At 39.9% G+C, this 24,002-nt stretch overlaps 1 protein-coding gene across 2 annotated transcripts in view; it reads right to left on the bottom strand.

Annotated features, from left to right (window-relative positions):
• The window catches only part of Rnf128 (ring finger protein 128), a 104,868-nt gene that overhangs the window by 46,218 nt on the left and 34,648 nt on the right, over positions 1-24,002 (bottom strand). The window contains exon 1 of one of the 2 annotated variants that reach the window (XM_051141265.1): positions 13,473-14,080. The exons of the other annotated variant lie outside the window; for it this stretch is intronic. Within the exon in view, the coding sequence (XP_050997222.1) occupies positions 13,473-13,956 (484 nt within the window). The 5' untranslated portion in view covers positions 13,957-14,080. Of the gene's footprint in view, positions 1-13,472; positions 14,081-24,002 lie in introns of those variants that run through there. 2 annotated transcript variants of the gene reach the window in all.

Raw genomic sequence — 24,002 nt, 5'->3', positions numbered from 1 at the left:
GGACACCTGTTCTTGCATTGTAACATGCTATCTTCAACTTTCAAATGGAACACCTTCACCGTTGGTACCATAGATTGAAAATAAAGCAATCAAGTAGCTTTCCTTACTATCAAAGGCTATCTGTTGGCTTTTCATTACCTTACTCAAGGTTAAGGCAAGTCCTTTACCTTGTTAGCAAGTTTAACCAACGGACGTCAGTGAAATAGGAGAAATGAAAACACAGTGGTTTGAGGGTGCTGTTGAAATAGTCCAGGCAGGTGGAAAGCTTGGTAAGACCCAGGGATTAATTAAAACTCAAAAGGCTCAGGGAAATAAATAACTCATACGTCTCAGAAAATTCCTGAAACTTAATAAGATGCCGAAGCTCCCATCCACTCTTAGAGATAGGGAACAGAATAGGAGCACAATGTATTATATGAAAAATACACTGTGGGGTGGATCTGGGAGGAAAAATGGAGGGGAAACCATGATAAGAATATACTGTATGAAAAAATTATTTTGAATCAAAAATGTTTTTAAAAATTAACTTTAAAAGCTTGGGAGGCAGCCAGGCATGGTGGCACACGCCTTTAATCCCAGCACTCGGGAGGCAGAGGCAGGCGGATCGCTGTGAGTTTGAGGCCAGCCTGGTCTACAAAGTGAGTCCAGGATGGCCAAGGTTACACAGAGAAACCCTGTCTCGAAAAACAAAAAAAAAAAAAAAAAAAAAAAAAAGCTTGGGAGGCAGAGGCAGGTGGATCTCTGTGAGCTTGAGGCCATCCTGGTCTACAAAGTGAGTCCAGGACAGCTAAGGCTACACAGAGAGACCCTGTCTCAAAAAACAAAAAACAAACAAAAAAAGCCAGGCAGTGGTGGCACAGAACTTTAAACCCAGGCCTTGGGAAGCAGAGGCAGGTGAATCTCTGAGTTCGAAGCCAGCTTGGTCTACAGAGTTGCAGAACAGTCAAGGCTACACAGAGAAACCTGCCTCCAAAAACAACATCATCTTGGTAGCCTTCTTGTTCTTTCTCTGAGTGCTACTTGATAGGCTGTGACCATATGGTGGGGGAGGAGGTCCCATTCTGTCACAGAACTAGGGGATGGGAATAAGGTGAAAGAGGGAGGAAGGGAGGAATGGGAAGAGACAAGCAAGGGGATAAAAATTGAGATGTAATCTGAATAAAGAAAAAAAGAAAAAAAGAAAAGCAACAAAACAAAAAACAAAAACAAAACAACAACAACAACAAAAAAACCCTTCCACTCCTCCAAGGTTATATAAGCACTAATTACTGAGGGAGAGAAGTCTCCTGCTGGCTGAGCTGTCTGCAGGTCTTGCAGGATGCTATAAGGATGCAGCTTTCATGAATTGTCACCATGCTGGAGTGAGCCTCTCAGTGATGTGGCTGCTTGCAGTCAACCATACTCCTGTGAGTAATCCCAATAAACTCCCTGCTTCACTAAGCTAGACTCCAGTGGAATGCTTTCTTTAGTCAGTACCCTCTCTGCGGTGAGTAGATACTTGTTCACTTCTTCCTAGGAAAAGACACGCAAGAGAGTACAGACTACTGAAAGGAGGTGGGTGACAGATAATCTTTACATTGGCCAGTTCTGGTATCTCATACCTCATTCTTTCTTGTGAAAGTGAAATAGAATTGATAAAAAGCAAGAATTTGATGCAAACGCTCTTTAGAAGAGCACTTTGGGAACAGTGCTATAGATGGCTTGGCTCATGACTTCATGAATGAAAAGCTTACTGAAAATAATCACATTTTTCTAGTCTCTATCCAAATGACAATTTAGATCTTCTAAGAAGAGAAAACATGCACTTGAAAAGCTGATGGCTAAGCGGGGCATAGTGGGGCATGCCTGTCATCCCAGCACTGCAGGAGGCAGAGGCAGGTGGATCCCTGTTAGTTCGAGGCCAGCCTGGTCTACAAAGCAAGTCCAGGATACCCAGGCTATACAGAGAAACTTTGTCCCAAGCAACAAACAAAACAAAACAAAAAAGAAAAAAGAAAGAAAGAAAAAAAGCTGATAGCTAGCTAAAGCACAAGTCAAATTTAGGATATTAAAAAAAAAAAAAAACTTAAGAAGAGGGGATAGAGAGATGATTCAGCAATTAAGAGCACCAGCTGTTTTTCCAGGGCTTCGGTTCATTTCCTAGCACCCAAATGGTAGCTCACAACCACTTGTAACTCCAGTTCCAGGAGATACAATGTCCTCTCCTGGCCTATAAGGGCCATACAGGCATGCGGTACACAGATAAACACATACACATAAAATACAAATAAATAAAAAATATCTTTAACATTAAGAACATTATAAATGTTATTAAAACAATGTTCAGAGATCATCAGAAATTAGAAAAATAAAATTTCTTCAGGGTGAACTACAGAAAAAGGTGAGGGAGAACCATGATCAATGTGGAAAAGAAACTCAATACAATAAAGTCCAAAGCAGCACATTTGGAAAGAATGCAATAAGCTAGAGAGCTACAGGACTATCATTATAGGAATAGCAACAAGAGAAACACTAATGGGTAATATTCTAAAGTTTATTTGTAAGCTAATTTTTTGGAACTAGATATACCACTTTTTCCCCCACAGTAATGCTAAAAGAGATTAGATTTTCAAAAAAGCACACAGATTACTACTACTTTGGGGACTAAAATGTAAGCAAATGAAAATTTACTGATTAATCCCAAATTTAAGAAAACTTTTTACTAGGTGTGGTGGTGTATACCTGTGATCCCAGCACTCGAGAGGCAGAAGCAGGTGGATCCCTGTGAGTTCGAGGCCAGCCTGGTCTACAAAGCGAGTCTAAGACAGCCAAGGCTACACACAGAACCCCTGTCTCAAAAACAAAAAAAACAGCAACAACAAAAAACAAAGAAACCTTTTCCAAAAATCATATCATTATAATACCTAAGGCAAAACAAACAAGAAGATTTCAGATTTATCTTGAATACTGGAGCATGAGAAAGTGAAATCAGGAAGATTATGGAGCTGATATATATATATATATTAATATATAATATATTATATAACAATATAATATAATTATAATATAACACATATTATATATAATGATTAATTTCACTTCAAAAGAAGCACGGAAACAGCCGTTTTTAAAAAGTAGGCAAGGAAGATCAGAAATGAAGGAAAGAGAGAGGAAGAATATAGGGGAGAGAGGAGAGACAGACGGAGGGGGAAGAAAAGAATGTGAACATGTCCATATGTGCAAAGTGCAAGAGTGCCTAAGGTAGAATTAACCACATTCCTAAAGGTAGAGTGTGGAAGTAGAAAGTGGGATGGGTTTCTCAAGAAGAAAAGAAATGGTACCACAGCAACCTATATAGTCAAGGGTTTCTTATGTGAACCACAAAGTGGTGGAGTTTCACATAGGAAAAGGTCATTATAAGAGAAATTAAAAACTAATTCAGTTTTAATGAGCCACAATGTTCTATCCATCATTAACAAAGTATAAAACAAGAACACTAAGGTCCCTCACTGTTCTTACTGTATTAAAAATCCATTCCTCTTTCTAGAATGACCAAAACCTATCACAGAACCTAGTGCTGCCGGGTGCAAATCATTAGCATGTTGAACTCTTTACACTAAGGTGTTAGATAAGCACAAGTCTTAAAAGTATCCAATAAAATGGATGCTGGAGGATGCTAGTGCCATTCAGCATTCTGGAAGAGAAAAGAAAATACAAAGAAAGATGGGGTATGTATGCTTCTATGTGCACAAAGGCAGGATAAATTTTTTTAATATAAAAGAGAAATACTTCATAACAAAATAGGAAGATCCTAGGCCTTCAATTAGTATTTAGAAGGAAGCAACCTAATAACAACACAATTGCATTCAAAAGGCCAAAGCAACTCCTTCATTTTCAGTCTGAAGTCATTTCTATGATCACGTTTTTGTTATGCTACAGTATTAATTCTTTAAGCTTTAACAAATTATTTGAGTACTGAGGGTTTTTTTTTTTATTACAAAAGTAAAATATATTCATACTAAGAAACCAGAGAACAAAGAAAAACAAGGAGAGGAAAATAACCTGTAATTTCACCAACAGCGTTAATAATATGGTGTTATTTTCTTTTTAAATGCCAAGATACCGTTAATTGCAGGAAGCATTTGTCTACGCCACTTCTAGCGAGATCATAAAGGCGCAACAAATTTTAGTACCATCATCTTTCAGAAAGGATCAAAATGAATAGAGTTGAGTCAAAGTCACAGATTGCTACCTGATTGTTCAAGTGTTAAAACCAAGTAATTCACAATTAGATTCTGAACCCAATAACCTCCAATTACATCTGGTTTCCCACTGCTCAGCATGAATCACCAGACTTTGTTTAGCTAAGAAATCAATATTGGAGTTAGTTTATTGGCAAATGCAAGCAGTAACACATACCATGATGCATAGAAGGCCGTTATAGTGCTGAAAAAGAAGACAGTAGGACATGGACTAAAAACAAAGGACTCTCATGCAGAGTTCCAAAGTGGGTGTTGTAGAGCAAAGTGTAGCAACTCTGGCCTGTTTTAGTATCCTTGTCAAAAAAAAAAAAAAAAAAAAAAGAACAAACACATACATACAAAAAACCATGTATTTGGTAATAAAATAACAGCCCACAACATGTAGGGAAGGATAATCTGTGGTTGATTGGGCTATCACATACAAGAGACACAACTGGTAACTGTGGTACAACAATGTTTTTTTTTCACATTAGATAATTTGCCTGTCTTCTGGGTTTTGTTATTATTTCATTTATCAAATAAGGTACAGATTACACAAGTGCTTTAATTTGTGAAAATCCACTAAGCTACAAACTAATGGTTTATGAACCTTTTTAGTATATATGTTAGACTTCACTAAAATTTATATTGTATACATGTATATATATATATATATATATACATATATATATATATATATATTCTCATATTCCTTTTTCCAGTGCTGAATTGCCAACCCAGGACCAAGCCTCTCTAAAAAGATGAGGCACCCTATACCCTATCAAAGTTCTGGAAAACTCCAGTGCTCTTTTACAGTTGGGTGGACAGAATCTTCTTTTTTCAAAGCTCCTTCAGCTGCTGAGGTACAACTTCATCAAGCAATCGGGACCTGGGAGAAGATCTTGACTGTAAAATAGACATCACCTATAGGAATATTGAGTGAAGGGGGACTAAAGCACAAATGCTGGTCAAATCCTTCAAAGGGAACTGGGGATCTACAGCTCAGTTGGGAGAATGCTTGACTAGCATGCATGAAGCCTTGGGTTGCATCTTCTGGACCACATCAACTGGACTTGATGGCACACACCTGTAACCCCAGCTCTCTGGTGGTGGAGGCTTCAGCATCAGTACTTCAAAATTATCATGGGCTGCATTAGCATGTTGGAGGCTAGATTGGAATACATCATACCCTGACTCAGGAAAAAAGAAAAAAAAAAGAATCTTTGAACCAAACAAAGACACAATAAATAGTGCATATGAGGCAGAGAAGACCACTTTATAGTTATTGAGTATATCTTTATGTAAACATCTACAGAGAGCCATAGTTTTGTTTTAACCAATGCAAATGGCACTGCTTCTCATCTGACTGCTGCACTTGCTTTCTGCTAGCTAGTGGAAGACAGGTTCATTTCCAGTCCCTAGTCAACTGCCATGACCTTCACCTACAAGAGAACTCTTTTGTTCCATTTTTCTTTTTAATTGGGGCTGGCTTAACATTTTCTGAGGTTTAGACCATTGTCATCATGGCATGCAGGCAGACATAGGGCTGGAGAAGGAGCTGAGAAACCAAGAACTCTTTTCAAATTTACCCACACAAGAAAAATTTATAATAAAAAGCATTGAGTTTTGATATAGGGCTGTAGTGTACACAGTATACATATACAATTTAAAAATAATATATACTTAGGAAAAATTATGATTAAAACATTAAATGTGCAAAATGGGTTTCTCTACAATTTGTATGTCTTTAATTTTTTCTGAATATTTTTACCATGACATTAATTATGAAAAATTAATGACTATGATAAAAGTAAATTTCAATGCTATGCTCATACATGAAAAAAGAGACAAGAGTGGCGTTTACTTCTGTGCTATGGAATAAGAAGTAGTTTTTCATATTTTACCTATATTTAGGTGTGTAATCAGAAAGTAACAAAGAAAATGTATGCATGCACTGTGTGCACTACACCCTTATATTCAAACTCAATGCTTTTAATTCAAATTTTCATCATTTTAGAATCGGGAACGAAAGCAATAAAAAGACAGGGAACATAGAGGTTATAAAAACATAAAGGTGGAATCATTTTATGCTGGAAAATTCAAAGTTCGCCATTTCAATGAAAGGATTTTAATTGGAGACACAAACTGAAGGCTGGCATAGTTTTTTAAGCATCCAAAAATAGCAGAGGGAAAGTACAATTCTAAAAGTCATTTGTCATTATTTTCTTGTTACCAGGGTCATTTTGATTTTTTTTAAAAATCCATAGAATTTAGTCATGATTTGGTCCCTATAGAAATTAAGGAGCTTATAATTCAAAATGTTTCTATACTCTTGTTACATACTTGTCATCTTATGAAATTCTAAATTCCTTTACAGAGTATGGCATTTACTATATTTTGTACACTCAGAAAGAAACAGAGTTAATAATTCTCAATAAAATGAAGGCCAGTTGCCAGGCTTTAGACACATTTCAGGCAGATCTTATGACCCTCTGGCATTTGACTTCTTGGGTGCTGAGGGCAACTTAAAAAGCATTTCTAAAGCACATCCAGAACAAAAGCTCTCATGAGGAATCTAAAGATTAAGAAATCAGAAAAAATGACTACCATCTAGCAGGAAGGCAAAATATGTGAGCAAATAACAACCAGCAAAAGGCAGAAAGTATGAAAAGAGATGAAGAGCAGCTTAAACAAAAGGTTATTTTGTTTTAGGTGTGGGCTGTAGCAGGCAGGGGGAAAACTGCGTAGAAACACATAACTGAACCTTATAAATGTATGTAATCAGTGTGCATTAATTAAAAATGAAACTGGCTGGGTGTGGTGGTGCATGCCTGTATTCTCAAGGTGACAGAGGCAGAAGCAGGGGGATCTCTGTGAGTTTGAGGCCAGCCTAACCTATATGTCTAGTTTCAGACCACTGGGGCCTACATAGAGAGACTGTCTCAAACAAATAAGCAAAGCCAAACAATTTTTAAAGAAAAAAAATATTAGGAAGCATTCGTGCTAAAATATGAAGGTTAAGTGGGTTTCTGACCAGCAGAGCTGGGAAGAGCGCATGGCGAATAGCAGAAGTGTGCTCAAACAGCAGTTTAAAGAGCTTGCTGCACAAGCCTGGAGCCTGGAGTTGGAAGCCCAGACCCTTGGCTATAGGACTCCTGAAGGTCTTCCTCTGAGTTTCACATGTATGCGATGGCATGCGCACCACACAGCCACAGTAATTTAAAAATGATTAAAAATGCACATTGAAAGAAATTACACCAGGAAAGGATAGAGTACATGCTGTTATCAATAAGAGGGAAGAGGAATAAAGTTTGCAAAGTACTTTGGGACCAATTTATTACATTGGATATGCTAGACTGAACAAGGTAGTTTTAAATGTCTAAGCAATGGTATTTATGTGACCAGAGCTGTGCCCCGGTAGCAACATGGAAGAACTGTGTGCAGGAAGAAAATGACTGGAGGCAAGGAGACCAATCAGAAAGCTAACTGCTGTTCTCGAAGAGAAGACACTGGAACTGAAAGCAGGGTATTAATTATCACAAGAGAGAAGGGGACTGTGTGACAGTATTTAAAGCGATAGCATCAACTGGATGTCGCAGCTGTTTATAAAAGGTGGGGGTAGGGGCAAGGAGGCACAGGGTGCAATGGAAGAGAAGAGGTAGATAAAGCAGCTAATAAAATAGGAAGAGAAGCAAGGGCCTGGGAGAAGATCGAGAGGAGCTCACAGAGTCAAATATAGTCCAGCAGAGATAAGAAAGACGTACCAGGAGATGGATCTGGCAATGATGCTTTACACTGGTAAATCATCACCACCCAACCCTCCAATCAATTTATTCAACCAAGAGCATTACTACTCTAGAAAAGAAAGAAAAAAAAAAAAGAGTCAAGCAGGGATAGCCATGAGTCAATGGTGCACGCCTTTAATCCTGGCACTAGGAAGCTAGGGGCAGGCAGATCTCAGTGAGTTTGAGGCCAGCCTGGTTTACAGCTTGAGACAGCTCCAGCAAGCAGTATTTCAAAGTCCTTTTTGAATGGAAAAGAAAAAGATTGGGAGCTTCACTGAGAAGAAGCTATTAAAGAAAAGAATGTCAAAGCTAAGAAGATCAAAAGAGTTTTTCCTTGTGAAAAAAAAATTCTATCCGATCTAGTCTATGCCTAGAGGGTTTAAGATTTTGAGTTATGCGGACTTTAAAGTACTCTAGGCTGCTCATTTTCAAATTTTGTTCTCTAAACATAGGGCTCAATTTTCATTTTGTAAAATACATTTAGCTAGCTTACTAGGATTAAAAAGAACATTTCATCAACACTATCTCATTTAATCCTAGCAACCTCGTGAGGCTTTAAAAAAAAAATGTCTATATTACATAAGAGAGAATTCAGAGAAGTAAACTAACTGCCCTAGAGATTAGAAATAATAAGTGGCAGGCCCTGTTCTCTTAACTAATGTACTGTATTATCATTCAACCAAGTAAAGAAACAATTTTTATAAACCAAACTGTGTTCCATGAAAGAGCATCATCATTAACTTACACTGTTTAGTTCATTCTTTTTGTTTGTTTGTTTTTGTTTTGTTTTGTTTTGAGACAAGGTTTCTCTGTGTAGCCTTGGCTGTCCTGGACTCGCTTTGTAGACCAGGCTGGCCTTGAACTCACAGCGATCCACCTGCCTCTGCCTCCTTGAGTGCTGGGATTAAAGGTGTGCACCATCACCACTATACCAGGCTTAGTGGCGTGAGGCCAATCTGAAATAGAATGTTGACATTTGAAATGCTTTAAATAGTTTAAAGCATTATTAAGTTGGGCATGGTGGTGCATGCCTTTAATCTCAGCACTCCAGAGGTAGAGTCTCTGTGACCTCAAGGTAGATCTCTGTGAGTTCAAGGCCAGTGTGGTCTACAAAGGGAGTTCCAGGACAGCCAGGACTATCACACAGAGAAACCCTGTCTGAAAAAACCAAAAAAAAAAAAGCTCTCGGGAATTATGTTTCTCCTGTCACCTCTTTGCATGTGTTTTAAGCTCTTGTAAGTGTGTCATAGATAATGAACATCGTAGCTCTGCATGGGTCTTTCAATAAATTCATACTGATGCAAGGAAAATTGTACAAGCAAGTACACGGATCACTTAAACCCGTAGGCTGTGCTCAATTAGACAGCAGGCATGATTTAGGCCCATCTGCTTGATCCAAGAAAGAACAGTTTAAGTTGTGCAATAGAGAAAGCATGCTTAACATACTTCACCATGAAAATCTACATTTTAGATGGCTACAGGGCTTACTCTACATTCTGGCTGCTTCTCATCTGATTTTCTTATTTGAAGTGACTCTGAATAATTAAACTTTGCTACCAAACTCTCCTCAGGATTCTCTTCTCAGTTTTTGGATCAATTTGGTAGATATATATGTTCAGCATTCCACAAGCTATTACTTCACATTTTTTGGGTTTTTTTGTTGTTGTTTTGTTTTGTTTTGTTTTTGAGGTTTCTTTTTTTACATGTAGAGTTTGTAATGACTTATCTATGTAAAGCTGAGGATTCTCAATATTTTGCAACTAATATAAAATACAGACATAATTTGCCTGGGTTGATAGTACACTACATTTGTGTGTGTGTGTGTGTGTGTGTGTGTGTGTGTGTGTGTGTGTGTGTATGAGAGAGAGAAAAGAGGGATGGCTTTGAACTCAGATCAGAGATCCATCTGCTTCTGTTTGGGATTAAAGGCATGGACCACCATGCCCAGCTACTATTTGACCTCCTTTTCATGAAATTTTGTAATCTACTCGAAAATAGTTTCATTTTCCTAGGTGATTGCTCAATATTGTAAAATTTCTCCTAAATAAAATACATACACACTTAATGAAACATACATAAATAAAGTAATGTGTCTGCAAGGCATAGTAATGGTCTGTAATCCCAGCACTGGGTGATTAAAGCAGTAGGATCCTGAGTTTTCAAGGCCAGTCTGGAGTCACTGGATTACAGAGTGCATTGGAAGCCACTCTGAGCTAGCCAGTGCAGCCTTGCCTCCAAAAACAAACAAGTAAACCAAAACTAAAGCAATGGTTTAAAAACTTCTTATTTCAACCACTTGAAACAATGTTTGGTTCAGATTTTACAGCTTAGAGCCAGGAATGGTGGCACAGACCTTTAATCCCAACACTTGGGAAAAAGAGGCAGGCGGATCGCTGTGAGTTCGAGGCCAGCCTAGTCTACAGAGTGAGTCCAGGACAGCCAAGGCTACACAGAGAAACCCTGTCTAGAAAAACCAAAAATAAATAAAAATAAATAAATAAAAATTTACAGTTTAGGGGAGAGCCTAGGTATTCGGTACAAATTTAAAGAAAAGCCAGGCTCAGTTGCACAGGACTGTAATCCCAGCATTCAGGGAGACAGAGGCAGGCTGATCTCTGTGAGTTCGAGAGCAGCCAGGTCTACAAAGCGAGTCCAGGACAGCCAGGACTGTTACACAGAGAAACTCTGTCTCCAAAACTAAAGACATGATGTGAGCTGGGCGCTGTAGTGCACAACTTTAATCCCAGCACACAGAGAGGGAAAGGCAGGCAAGATCTCTGTAATTTCAAGGGGGCCAGCCTGGTCTACAAAACAAGTCCAGGACAGCCAAGGCTATCCACAGAAATCCTGTCTCAGAAAAAAAAAATATTAAAAGACAAATGATTTACATGCACTCCCCGTAAGAGTCTGTGAAGACAGAGTTCATAAACAAAAAAGATAACAATGTCTTTTTCACATTTGGTGGCCCCTGTGTAATTCACAACAAATTAAACTGAAACCTCATTGCTCCCCCCCCACCACTATGATCCAAGACATTTTTCAACCAGATGTTAAAAAGGAAGCCCTGGAGCCAGGCATGGTGGTGCACGCCTTTAATCCCAGCACTTGGGAGGCAGAGGCAGGTGGATCTCTGCCTGGTCTACAAAGTGAGTCCAGGAAACAAAACAAAACAAAAAACAAAAAAGGAAGCCCAGCATTTTTATGTCTTAAAAAAGTAATCTGTCCACCGTTGGGGTAGTTAACATAATAGTAATATCAGTTGTGCCACCAATTTGGGTAATAAAAATCTTTAAAAGTATCCAAATATCTTTCACTGCACTTGTGACTTTCTTTATTCTTATATGACACCCTAAAACACAAGAGACCTAATTAGATTTTCAGGATATCCATGTCTTCACATTGGTAACTGGATAATCATACATTTGTGCATTTACTTCTTGATTCCTCCTATCATTAATTTATTATACAACTAACATTTGTGGATGCTTACCATCTACTACCTGGCTTATATGTTATCCTTGGTTATCATCACAACATAAGTACCATTTCCATTATTACAGATGGGGAAACAAAGATTCAATAAGGTTAGATTATCTGTCCAGGCTCACAAAGCTATTGTGTACTAAATGCAGATCTGGATTGTCAATCTTGACTTCAATGTCTGTTTTTCCTACTATACCACAGTGCCTGTCAGTAAATAACGTGGATGTGGAAAGCCTAGTACACAGTAGGAGCTCAACATAAGTTCATTTTTCTCTCCTAAAACTACTAGGTAAATAAATATCCCTAACAGAAGTCCAGTGGTTTAACCAGGAACTCTAAATAAACCATATTACTCAACTGGAAATCATTCATGCAAATGAATCTCATTTGGAGAAGACTGAAGTCAAATCCTTGTAAAATCAGATAGCCAAATAAAGACTTTAAATTTTCCTAAGCTTCATTATTCAACTTTAGTAGCCTTTAAAATGTAATTGCATTGTAATCAATGTATTATAGTCTAGGAAAGAGTCTGTTTGCGCTCTTAATCAATATACTAAATCTAAGGTCTGCAGCATTTTAGAAGCGATCTGGACCATGGTGTTTTCTTATCTCGGCTGTATCTCTCTGCATGCTCTGCCAACTCTGTGCCCACCCGCTATACCTACACTGCCATTTGTCGTGTAACTTGTACAAGGTCACAAAGCCGAGCAAATCGAGGGGCCTTATAGGAACTCAAAGGGCTGGAGTTCTGGTTCAACACTCCTTCCATTATGCCACACAGTCTGTCCACTCAATGCAAGCACTCTCCAGGCAGGGCCAGTGGTACTACTGTAAGCAAAACACAAATTCTCATGCAGTTAAATAAACGAATTCCTTCCTTTAGGGACTCCTAAGGGATTCTCCTGCTAACCTTTAGTTACACTGCCCTAGACACTAGAAGGTTTTGTTTCATTTTACCCTAGAGGCAAACCTGTGGATAATCGTTTTCTTATTATCCTGTCTCATTTGACTGATGAGAGCACTAAGACTCAGAGTTCAGATAAGTTGCCCAAGGTCACAGGACTGGTAAGCACCGGAGCAGAAATTTGAATCACGGTCTAACTTTAGGCCCAGCTCCTAACAGCCACTAAACATTGTTACTTGTCTCTTCACCTTTCTTTCCTCCCTTTTTTTCCTTTTGTCCTTCAGGGCCTAGGATCACAAATCACATAAAGGCAGGTTTCTAGAAAGGCAGCTGAAGGGAGTAAAATAGTCACCCGCCATGCCATGTCCACACATGTCAGAAGTACCTGAACTACTTTTACAAAGTCTGGGCCTTTATTTTTTTTTTTTTTCAGTAACATTAATCACCTGCTTTGGAACCCAAGAACTTAAATCAGATTTGTCCAGAGGAAAACAAAAGCACTGATAACAAGAACTACTTGGGATCCAAGACCACTGGGCAGAGAACTCCAAAGCTAAAGTTTCCACACAAATTACAATGAGGTTAACTGAGTACTGTAATATAATCTTGTACTTGATACGTAGGAAATGTGAAGAGAAACCAGAGAGAAGAGAAAAATCCGTTTTTATACTGCAAAGAGATTCCCAGGCGAGGTTCTCCCTCATAGTTTAAAAGCCAATGTCCACCCTCACACACCCTTAATTCTAGGCAAAGCACCCTTGAGAAATACTAGGAAAAGAAGCAACCCCCCTCCCCGCTGTGCCAGCCTCTGTGCCTCCCCCTTCAGCGCCCCCCCACCTCCGTTTGTCTTATTCTTTCCCACCAGAGGCAAAGTAAATTCTTAAGGATTTATTTTTTGTACCCAACCCCCACCTCTGGCGCATCTCAGGAGGATCATTCTCTATTCAGTGGGGGCAAAAAAGGGCAAGCTTTTTTCTTCCCAAGCAAGGGGATAGAGAGAGGCACGCAGCGAGGGAAACCTGGGAAACTGGTCACGGTAGGGGTTTGAAGAGGTGCAAATTAGTAGCTAGCTGCACTCACCCGGGTGAGACATGGGGATGACCTCATTGCGGGTCCCAGGGAAGTTAAAGATGACGGCTCCAGAAGCCCCTCTCTCATAAGCCAGATGGATCTTGTCCGCGAAGGTACATCCTCCGCCGCGTTGGATGAGAGCCAACCAAGACACTTGCACCGTGCTCCCCCAAACTGTGGGCACCGTGAAATTAGTGTGCGGGTTACAGGCGTTGAGCGCCCCGGGCCCGTCGGGCGGTACCAGGACCCCGGAGACGGGCTCCAATGGCGAGTCCTGGCCATACACGCCCTCCTCGCTCAGCTCCCACACCGTGCGGTTCACTCCGGTGTGAGGAACCCGCCACGACACGTTAAGGTACGCGGTCCACACGGCTTCGGCGCCCCGGGAACAGGGAGCGTGCGGACTCAGAGCCAGAAGGAAGCACCAAGCCAGCAGCCGGGCAGCTCCGCAGCCGTCACGGCAGCAGACCCTGGTCCCGGGCGGCGACCCCATGGCGCGCGCTGGGCGGGAGATCTGGGCCAGGACCAGGTACGGGCCAGGTGGGGAGCTGACGAGCAGTAGCTCGCACGGGGCCAGCGAGATCGCAGGCTGCGGGCAGGCACGCAGCGTCAGCGGCCGGGCGACTGCAGACGCAGCTCCTGTAAGCTTTAGAGATGCTCGCTGGCGACTGCTGCGGCCGCGTCGGGCTCTGGGACGCTAGCGCGAAGCTCCGCCCAGTTGGAGGGGGTAGAGGTGGCTGGGAGGGAAAGAGAGGAAAGGACACTGCGGGATCCGCCTCTTAAAAGGGTCACAGGATGAGAAAACATTACAGGAGGTTGGGCAACCAGGTGTGTCCGGTCCTTTTAAGGAAGAATGCATCGGCGAGAGGCTGGAGAATGCGCCAATTCACAAGCTTTCAGTTCTGATTCAGTTTGGAGTTCGTTTTGAAAGGCACGAATACCTCATTCCCTCTCTTTTGCCTAGAGGAGAGTTTGGGCTTTGTTGGTAGGAGACTGAGAAAGTACTTCTGAAAAGCCGCAGGTCCAAAGAGGGTGTGAGTTCTGAGTAGGTGGATAGTGTTGGGGTTAGATGCTTCCTGGTTTGGTTTTGTTTTTGTTTGAACGGGAAGGGCAAGCAAAGCGCGTCCTCATTACTCCCTTTATTTAATTATTTTCTTAGTGGCCCCAAATGGCACATTTCCCTTTCCCTGATCTCAGCAAGCTCCATACGTGCCGTGCCGGAGTGTCTTTCCTACAATTACCGGAGGCTAACATACTGCACCAGATGCCTCTTGCAAACAGTCTTGATAATCACAACAGACTCACTCTCTTCATGCACTTCAAAGCCAAACCTTTCTTTTTTTCCACCCTCCACAAATCAGGTTTGACTTAACTGATAGTCCAGCATGATTCATGATCTTAACTACATTACCTTTCTTCTCTTGGCAGCAACTAGAATGAGGTTTATCAGCTGGGACAATTCACCCCGTCTCTGCTGGCGTATTCTTTATTCGTACTTCAGTAGACAATTTCTGTCGGTACTATCAATGACTACATTTACTGGATTCTCAAAAAAAAACAAAAAACAAAAAAACAAAACAAAAAATGTCCAAGGAAGTAAACTGATTAATATGCCTGGTCAATTTCTTTATGATTTTTATTTTTAGACAGAGTCTCCCTATGCAGTCCTGACCAGCCTGAAACTATGTAGAGGAGGCCAGTTTCGAAGTTAGAGCAATCCTCTTGCCTAATTGAGATTACAGTTAATTGAAGTCATGTTCTACCAGGCCCAGCGTCTGAACAGTTTTTAACCTTTAGAGTGGACTTCTCTAGGCCTCAATTTTTTTTTTTACAAATTATAAAATTGGAAAAATAGTAACGACCTCACGGACTTGTTCAGATGGTTAAATGTCTTCATTTAAATCACTTAGGGCCCTGCTTAGCAGAGTGTGAAAAATATGTTAAATATTGTTATCTGACAAGTCTGGGGCCCCAGAGTTCTACAATATCAAGGTTGTTATTGCAGTAATAACCAGAGACCATGCTGTTTGAGTTCAGTCTTAGCTACTTTTTTTTTCTTTTTTGGTTGAGTCTAATTTCCAGCACAACATTCCCAATTGCTCTCTTTTCTAAATCTAAATCCTTGTCTCAGCATTTCCTTAATAGTATTTCCCAAGATTAAGCATAGGTTGATTCTATTCTCAGTATTCTTAGGACCCCAGTGAAACCTAGAGGGAAATTAACCCCATCTATCAAACACCAGCTGAGTGGGTATTCTGTGTGTTAAAAGGAACTTTAGGAGCCATTTGGGGTAGGGATGGGACCAGTAGAAAAATACCACCCCCCATGTCAATGATGTTAACCTTTGAGATGTAAAATACCCCACCAAAAACCCACAGTAGTATGAGCCATCTATAAGAAATAGCATAATTCCGGAAATTGTCTGAGTTTGCTAATGGAGACCACTCAAATTACAATTAAGCAATATTACTTGAATAAAAATCAACTGTATTGTTCTTTGAAGAGAATACGATCAAAAGAAAGGAGGTATTTTATAAGATCTCTACAAAAATAAATATGGAGAGATATTTATTCATTTTATCCATTTCTTATTTCTCGAATATTTCTCTCACATTTACTGTATGCTATGAACTAACTAAATGTGAGTCAAATAAAATATTAACTATGCATTCTAAAAGCTCATGAATTAACTTCAAAAAGTAAGAATCATTGCATTACTGAATAATATATGCATATGATTCCATCTCTATACTAGAGGTATGCATAGGCCAATAGTGAATAGTAGAGAAGAGTCCCTAACCCAGGCTAGAGATCAGGGAATGTATATAACTGTGCTGGGTTCCAGAGGATTCATCTTTGTAGGTAAAGAGCAGCACAAGGGAAGGGATGGAGACAAAAAAATAGAAGCGCTGGAAACCTGCAATTGCAGCGGCCTTCTAAGTGCAAAATGGTTGAAACCTAGATCACAAAAAGGAGGTAATACAAGAGAAAAATTAGAGGTCTGAGAAGGAAGCTCAGTGGTATAAAACTTGACTAACACACATGAGGCTCTAGATCCATCCCCAACTATATATACATATAAAATGAAAGAATAAAAAAAGATAAAATTGAAGTGGTATATAGAGGCCAGACCGTCAGAGTTTTTGGAGTAAAGCTAGGAAGTATCTGGACTTTATCAAAAAAAGTAATATAATCAGGATTGAAACAGAGTACTATCAGATCTGCAGTTTAGAGATCATTATGGCTTTTCTGTGTGTAATAGATTGGAAGGAACAAGAGTAGTACTGGGGAGCAGAGATAGATTTGGGGTAGTACTCCAAGTGGGAAATGAAGGTAACCTGGACTAGATAAGCAGTAGATATGAGAGGATGTGGGCTGAATGGGGATTCATGGTGAAGGCCAAAGCAGCAGCCCTTATTTTGAGGGATGGTACAGAGGGAGGAATAGGGTTTGAGGTCTTTGGTTCTAAAGATTGGATACACTCAGTCAGGAAGTACAGGAAGAAGCCTTAAAATGTGTACAGTTGATAAGAAAGAGAGCAGTTCACTTTAGACCTGTTGATTTGCTCTGTGTGTACTGTAGGCAGGTAGGACAGTGTAGTAGGTTGTTGGCTTTCTTATTACTGGAGACTTACTAAATGTCAGGCACTGAAGAGGCAGAGGCAAAAAGGGAACATTCTTGTTCTCAGTGAGGCCAAGGTTGAGCAGGGATAGGCGGATAGTGCACATATGTCCTAATGAACAGTATGACATAGGAAAGCATAAGGATTACCTAAGGGAAGAGGGGAAAGATGATATCCAGGCCTAAGTAATGGTATATGAGGCTAGCAGGGAACAGCCAGGAAACTAGCATTCAGTAATTAGGCATGGGTAGGATATAAGCTACCAAAAGTGAGATAAGGAAAATGAAACTAGTAGAGTAGTTGGAATGTGATGTTTAAAATGTGAAGAAACAATGTACATATTACATACGAGCACACACATAAAACAAATTTGACAATGTGATTAGCTATTGTTGAATATAGAGGGTGGGGAATATAGATATTAAATTATTTTTAAACCTTTCTGTATAGTTTATACTTCTTGTAATTAATGAATTTAAATTGTGAGGGTTTTTGGTTTTTTGGTTTTTCAAGACAGGGTAAATTGTGAGTTTTAAATGTTTAAATTTTCTTTGGTGTGTATGTTTGTTTTGCCTGCCTGCATGTATGTGTGATGTGTATTGTGTGAGTGCCTGGTACTTATGAAGGTCAGAAGATGGCATTGGATCCCCTAGAACCAAAGTTGTAGGCAGTTGTGAGCTGCCACAAAGGTGCCAGGAACTAAACCCAGGTCTTTTTGGAAGAGCAGCCAGCATTCCTAACCACTGAACCATCTCTCCATCCCCTAAGTTGTGGCTTTATATTGAAGCTAGTGGAACAGATAATACAACAGATCTTGGTTTTTTTAAAAAAAATCATCCAGATTGTTTTAAAGGTAAGACTGGTGATAGGGAGACTAGTGAGGAGGCAAACATCACCAGATCTCTTTTGGATGTCTAGCCCATTATGAAATGGAGATACCAGGTTTCTATATCTTGATGACGTGAACCATTAAGCATCCCCTTGCTCTGAGTCCATCTTCACCAAGCAACCTCCTTATTATCATTTAGCTACTCATGTAAATATGCCTACAGGGAGATAATGCACTCATCAGCAAACACTAGTATCAGGTCCATTTGGAGGTTATACTTCTCATTATAAATTAATCAATTGGCATTCTGGCTTACATATTGGTCTCCTGTGAATTTGGTTAACTATGAGTCAGTCCCCAAGAGCCCAGTTTCTGGCTATACTACCAGTTACATTTCAAAGCTGAGAACCAGATTGTCGATCCTGATTGCGTCAATGTCTTTCCATGATGAGTAACTTGCTGGCTGCCCCTACCTTACCCCCTTGTCTTACCGCAGAGTATTTTCACACTACAACAGTTACCCACTACTAAGTGTTAAATCTACCACTGACAAGGAGCATCATCATTAGTGTTAGGGAGCTGACTAGAAATGCTAGCACCCACTTCTCCTTGAGGAATGGGAGTGCCAGATCTCACTCCTCCACAAAGCATCACTCAGAGTAAAACTATACTGTTCCTGTTGGAAAGTGCCTCCTGGGGTAATTCAATTATCTCCCTCCCTCTTCCCTACTCTTCTCTTCTGATTCTGGGCCTTCAGTGTCTCCTTAGTATCCTTGGCCACATCCCTGTTCAACTAGGGCATTTGCCCTAGGGAGTGGCCCTGGACCAGATCTCACCTGATTCTTGACAACTAAGAATATTCTTTCAGAGTGCTACTCTCCATAAGCCAGTAATAGTTACTCAACTACTGGTTTTTAAACATTTACCAGGTGGTTTACATACTTAGCTCTATGTATTAGTATTCCCATCTTTTTTTTTTTTAAATAGAACAGGAAACAGCTCAAAATTAGCAGTCGGCCTAAAGTCATAGTTAAACAGAAGCAGAATTCCAATGCACTTCTGACTATAAGTATTAATAGCTGATAATGACTCACACCACTCCTCTGTAGAGTGGCATGCACACTGTAATGATTTTTTTTTAATGCTAGAGAAAGTTTAAGGAACGTTTCTCATATGCATTTCAGGAAACTGTCACTATTGAGGGAGGGACTAATATTTGAGCCAAGAGCCTGTTTGTATAATGCAAAACCTACCACAAAGATGAACCCTGGCAAATGCTTCTGTCAACAGCAGCAAATGAAACAGCCCTGAGCAGGCTCTATGTAATGATGAACTGATAAAGCAGAGCAGGACCCTGCAGGAGTAACCATGTGGCACTACTGTAGAAGGTTAAGGTTGTTATCATAGGAAGTATCTGCAGAGACATAGAGATGAACAATAGTGTGCAGCCTAATATATGTCTGCAAAAAAAAAAAAAAAAAAAAAAAAAAAGAGACATCACATCTGACCTCTGACCATGGAATAAACAACAAAACATAGCTTGCAATAACTAGCGTCTTCCATATCAGCGATGGGGTAGGTATACAACTGGACAACATGGGTGTGCAGGCTCTGTCAAGAGAGCAATTCTGCCACTATTTGGTTAGAAAGATGAAAACGATGGGGACGTAGAGAGAAAGAAGAGCCACAGCCATTGTTATCAAACACACAAAGAAAGGATAGAACTTCAGGGAGGGGCTTAGCAATGGCCAGTATGCTGCACCTAAAATGAAGAGCAGACTCTTTTTATCCATCATGGACAGCTATAAATGAGAACCTAGTATGGCCCAGGTAGCTTTTACCTGTAGGGATTATATGAGTATCTTAACAGAAGAAGAAACAGGTCCGGGTCTAGGAGCTTGATGATGTCATCCATGGTTTTACCAAACCACAGAGTTGGCATTTGACCCCATGTCCAAGTAAGTATAAAATCATACTCTTCCCATTTTCTCACTTTCCACCTTATATGACACTATATTGGAAAATGAAAAAGCAGATAAGGGCCTTCTATTTACAGAGAACCTACTATGTACCAGACACTTTACAATGATCACTATAAGCCCAGTTTCTCACAATATACAATATTATTAAAATTCCCATTATAATTCAGATGAGAAACATGAGTTGTAAACTGATAAATTATCTTACGGGAAGCTACACAGTAAGTATGCAGCAGAGTTGGGATTTTCATGAGAATTTTTCCTGGATTCCACTTCTATAGCCTTTCCCCCCACCGCCAATGCCCTGCCACTCTGCATACATAAAGCTGATACCATTACAAGGTGAAAAGAACGGCTCCTCCTTGGCCATCTCCAGTAACAGTGTAGGATGCTGAGAACACATTCCCCAGTGGTCCTTCATGTCCACTGAGCAGCCCTAGAAGTCCTAAATAATGCAGACTGAGAATGTGTTTAATCATCAAATGCTTCATAATTATTTGTGAATGTCTCTATATTCAGTTGTATAAGCTCACTCACCTGCATGTGGAGACATGAGAACCTCAGCACATGCTTATAATGGGTATTTTGCACTCAGTGACAAAAACTAACACAGGAAGTATATTTTGTTATAGGATATTGCAGAGAACATGAACTAAATTACATCTGCTTGATTTCCACCAGGGGATCCAATTACATATAGTGAATTTTACGAAGGTAGTTAAGAGTATCACAGATTGCTGAAGAGTTTCTTGGCTCCTTTGCTGTAGAGAAGAGCTCGGGGCAAGTGTGAGTGGCTTAACGAGATTGTTGTGCAGAGAAGGTGCTGAAAGGAGCGATAGAGATGTGGGGTCTTTCTCCTTCACTGGGCTATTGGATGAGACTACTAGTGAATCACATATTGTCTCATACAGTGTTCTACCTTTCCTTTTCAAGTTTCTAGAGAAAGGCAGATTCCAAGGGAATAAAATGTATGACCACAAGAAGATGTGTATGTGTGCGCACATGTGCTGCACATGCGTGTGCATGCCTGCATGTGTTATTAAAAGAAGAAAAAAAAAAGAAAAATGTGGGGAAAATGGAAAAGGAAAAGAGGTTTTTGTTTTTTTGTTTTTGTTTTTGTTTTTTTTTAATGAAATGTGCCTTACAAAAACGATTTGTTCCTGGCACCAGCCAAGGACAATACAGGCCGTAAACTTCAAACCCCTACCCAGATCTAGCCAATGGACAGGACATTCTCCACAGTTGAGTGGAGAGTGGGGTATGACTTTCACACGTACTCTGGTGCCCCATACTTGACCACGTCCCCTGGAGGGGGAGACCTGGTGGCACTCAGGGGAAGGATAGCAGGCTACCAAGAAGAGACTCGATACTCTATGAGCATATACAGGGGGGAGGAGGTCCCCCTCAGTCACAGTCATAGGGGAGGGAAGTACGGGGAAAATGGGAGGGAAGGAGGAATGGGAGGATACAAGGGATGGGATAACCATTGAGATGTAATATGAATAAATTAATAAAATACATTAAAAAAGAAAAAAAGATCTATCTTTATTTTATTTTTTTTTATTGTATTTACTTTTTGGTTTTTCAAGACAGGGTCTCTCTTTGTAGCCTCGGCTGTCCTTGACTTGCTTTGTAGACCAGGCTAGCCTCGAACTCACAGCGATCCGCCTGCCCCTGCCTCTCGAGTACTGGTCTACCTTTATTTTTAACTTTGAAGTTGACTAGTTATGTGACACCAGAAAGTCTGTTTTTTCTTTCTAAACCAAAAAGTATGGATATTAATGATAAATTGAGTAGATTTCTTTTGAACCACTTACTATTCCATTAGATAATAGCCTACCAAATCTGATAGTACAGTTAAAATCACTCCACCATGGGGATACATTTTGAGAACCGCATAATTAGGAAATTTCATCATTTTGTGGACATCATATCATATACTTCCATAAACCTATACTGAGTAGCCCACCACACATGTACAGCCTAGAGTCTTAGGCTATAAACCTGAATAGCACACTACTGTACTGAATATGGAGGTCAGTTATAAAACAGTGAGAAACATCTGTACTTGCAAAAACACCGAGGGACAAAAAAGATAAAAGAAAACTATGGTATAAAATATTTTTAAATGGCAGCCCTATATGTAGCATTTACCATGTGTGGAGCTTACAGGTCTAAAGACTTTATAAACAGTGTATACTTGGGCACTACTAAGCTTATAAAATATTTTTCTTCCTCAAATAATGAATTAGCCATACACTAGACTGATTCCAGTGTTGATTACCCCACCCCCATTATTTCTCCCAAAAAGCCTTCTGTTCTGAGAAATTTAAGGGCTCTGAGAGCAGATCACAAATTCAGGACAGAAAACTACAGTAGCTACTCAGAGGCTGGATTGTTGCTATCCAGACATTGAACACAGTTTGTTCATGAGTGTTTGAGGATCATTCATATGAAAGCCAATTTGTTCTTGGGAAGATGTTCACCAGGAACGAAGCCTTTAAGAGAACAGAGAAATTTTGTTTTCCATTTTTCCTCTGTAATATATATATATATATATATATATATATATATATATATATATATATATGACTTTGGACTGTTTATATGACTTTGGACTGTTTGTTTAATAAACAAATTGTTCTTATCTTCCTTCATTTTTTTAACTTTATAAATACTTAGATTTTAACTTTTTTGTAATAATCATTAAAACACAACAATGGTCCGTCCTTCTTTCTTTCTCCTTTCTTTCTTTCTCTTTCATTCTATCCTTTTTCTCTTTTGGAAAGGTGCTCTTGACATGTAGAGGAGCCTGGCATGGAACTCATTATGTAACTTAGGCTGCCCTCTAATGTGCTTCAGTCCCAGGACTCAGCCTCCCAACTGCCAAGAGGAGATGCATACATATGCACTCCCACTGTGAAGAGTATCTTTCTATATATTTTTATTTCGCATGCCTTTTCCACTTACTGTTATATTATTTTTACCTTAGGTGTGTGTGTGTGTGTGTGTGTGTGTGTGTGTGTGTGTGTGTGTGTGTGTTTCAAGACAAGGTTTCTCTGTGTAGCCTTGGCTGTCCTGGAGTTTCTTTGTAGACCAAGCTGGCCTTGAACTCATAAAGATCCTCCTACCTCTGTCTCCCAATTGCTGTGAATAAAGACATGTGCATTTTCATCTTTAAAACTTCTTGTATTAGAAATAAAGACATAAGGCCAGGCAGTGGTGGTTCACACCCTTAATCCCAGCACTTAAGAGGCAGAGACAGATGGATCTCTGTGCGTGTGAGGCCAGCCTGGTCTACAGAGTGAGTTCCAGTATACCCAGGGTTATTCAGAGAAACCCTATCTTGAAAAACAAAAAACAAACAAACAGGAAATAAGACACAAATACACACACTACTCTAGGCCTATAAAAGGTCAGGGTCATCAAAACCCTATTCCCCACTTCCTGTGTGGAAGGCCTTCAGGGCAGGAATAGGAACAGACTGTCATCTGCTGTGACCATAAGGTCTTCTGACATTCTTAAAGAAACTGCCTCAGGATCCTCTAGACTGTGCTACTCTTTATCCCAGAAATATGGTCAAGACCTTCTAGACTGTGCTACTCTTTATCCCAGAAATGGGGTCAGGTTGGCTTCTGTTCATTTTCTTCTTCCTTTTTTTTTTTTTAATCACAAAATTAGCTAGGCCTGGTGATACACACCTTTGATCCCAGCACTTGGGAAGTCAGAGGCAGGCGTATCTCTGTGCGTTCAAGGCCAGTCTGGTCTACAAAGTGAGTCCGGGACTGCCCGGACTACAAGAGAAACCCTGTCTTAAAAAACAAAAACAGAGCAACAACAACAACAAAAACAGAATTGTCTTAGTGTAATACTTTGTGAACACATATTTTTAAAAAATAATTTCATTTACTTTTTGAGATGATAATATAATATTATTTCTGCCTTCTCTTCCTCCTTCCAAATCCTTCCATCTTGCTGTCCTTCAAATTCATGTATATATGTACATGTATATTTCTAAATGCATACCTACAGTCTGTTAGTCATTTGAGTTCATACGGAGCTGTAGGATACCTGTAACACTTTCTGGTAAACCTTTTACCAAACTTTCT

Source organism: Acomys russatus, chromosome X (assembly GCF_903995435.1).
Source record: "Acomys russatus chromosome X, mAcoRus1.1, whole genome shotgun sequence".
NCBI classification, from domain to species: domain Eukaryota; kingdom Metazoa; phylum Chordata; class Mammalia; order Rodentia; family Muridae; genus Acomys; species Acomys russatus.
Note: the sequence above shows the minus strand (reverse complement) of the source record. Positions and strands in the feature narration are given on the sequence as shown.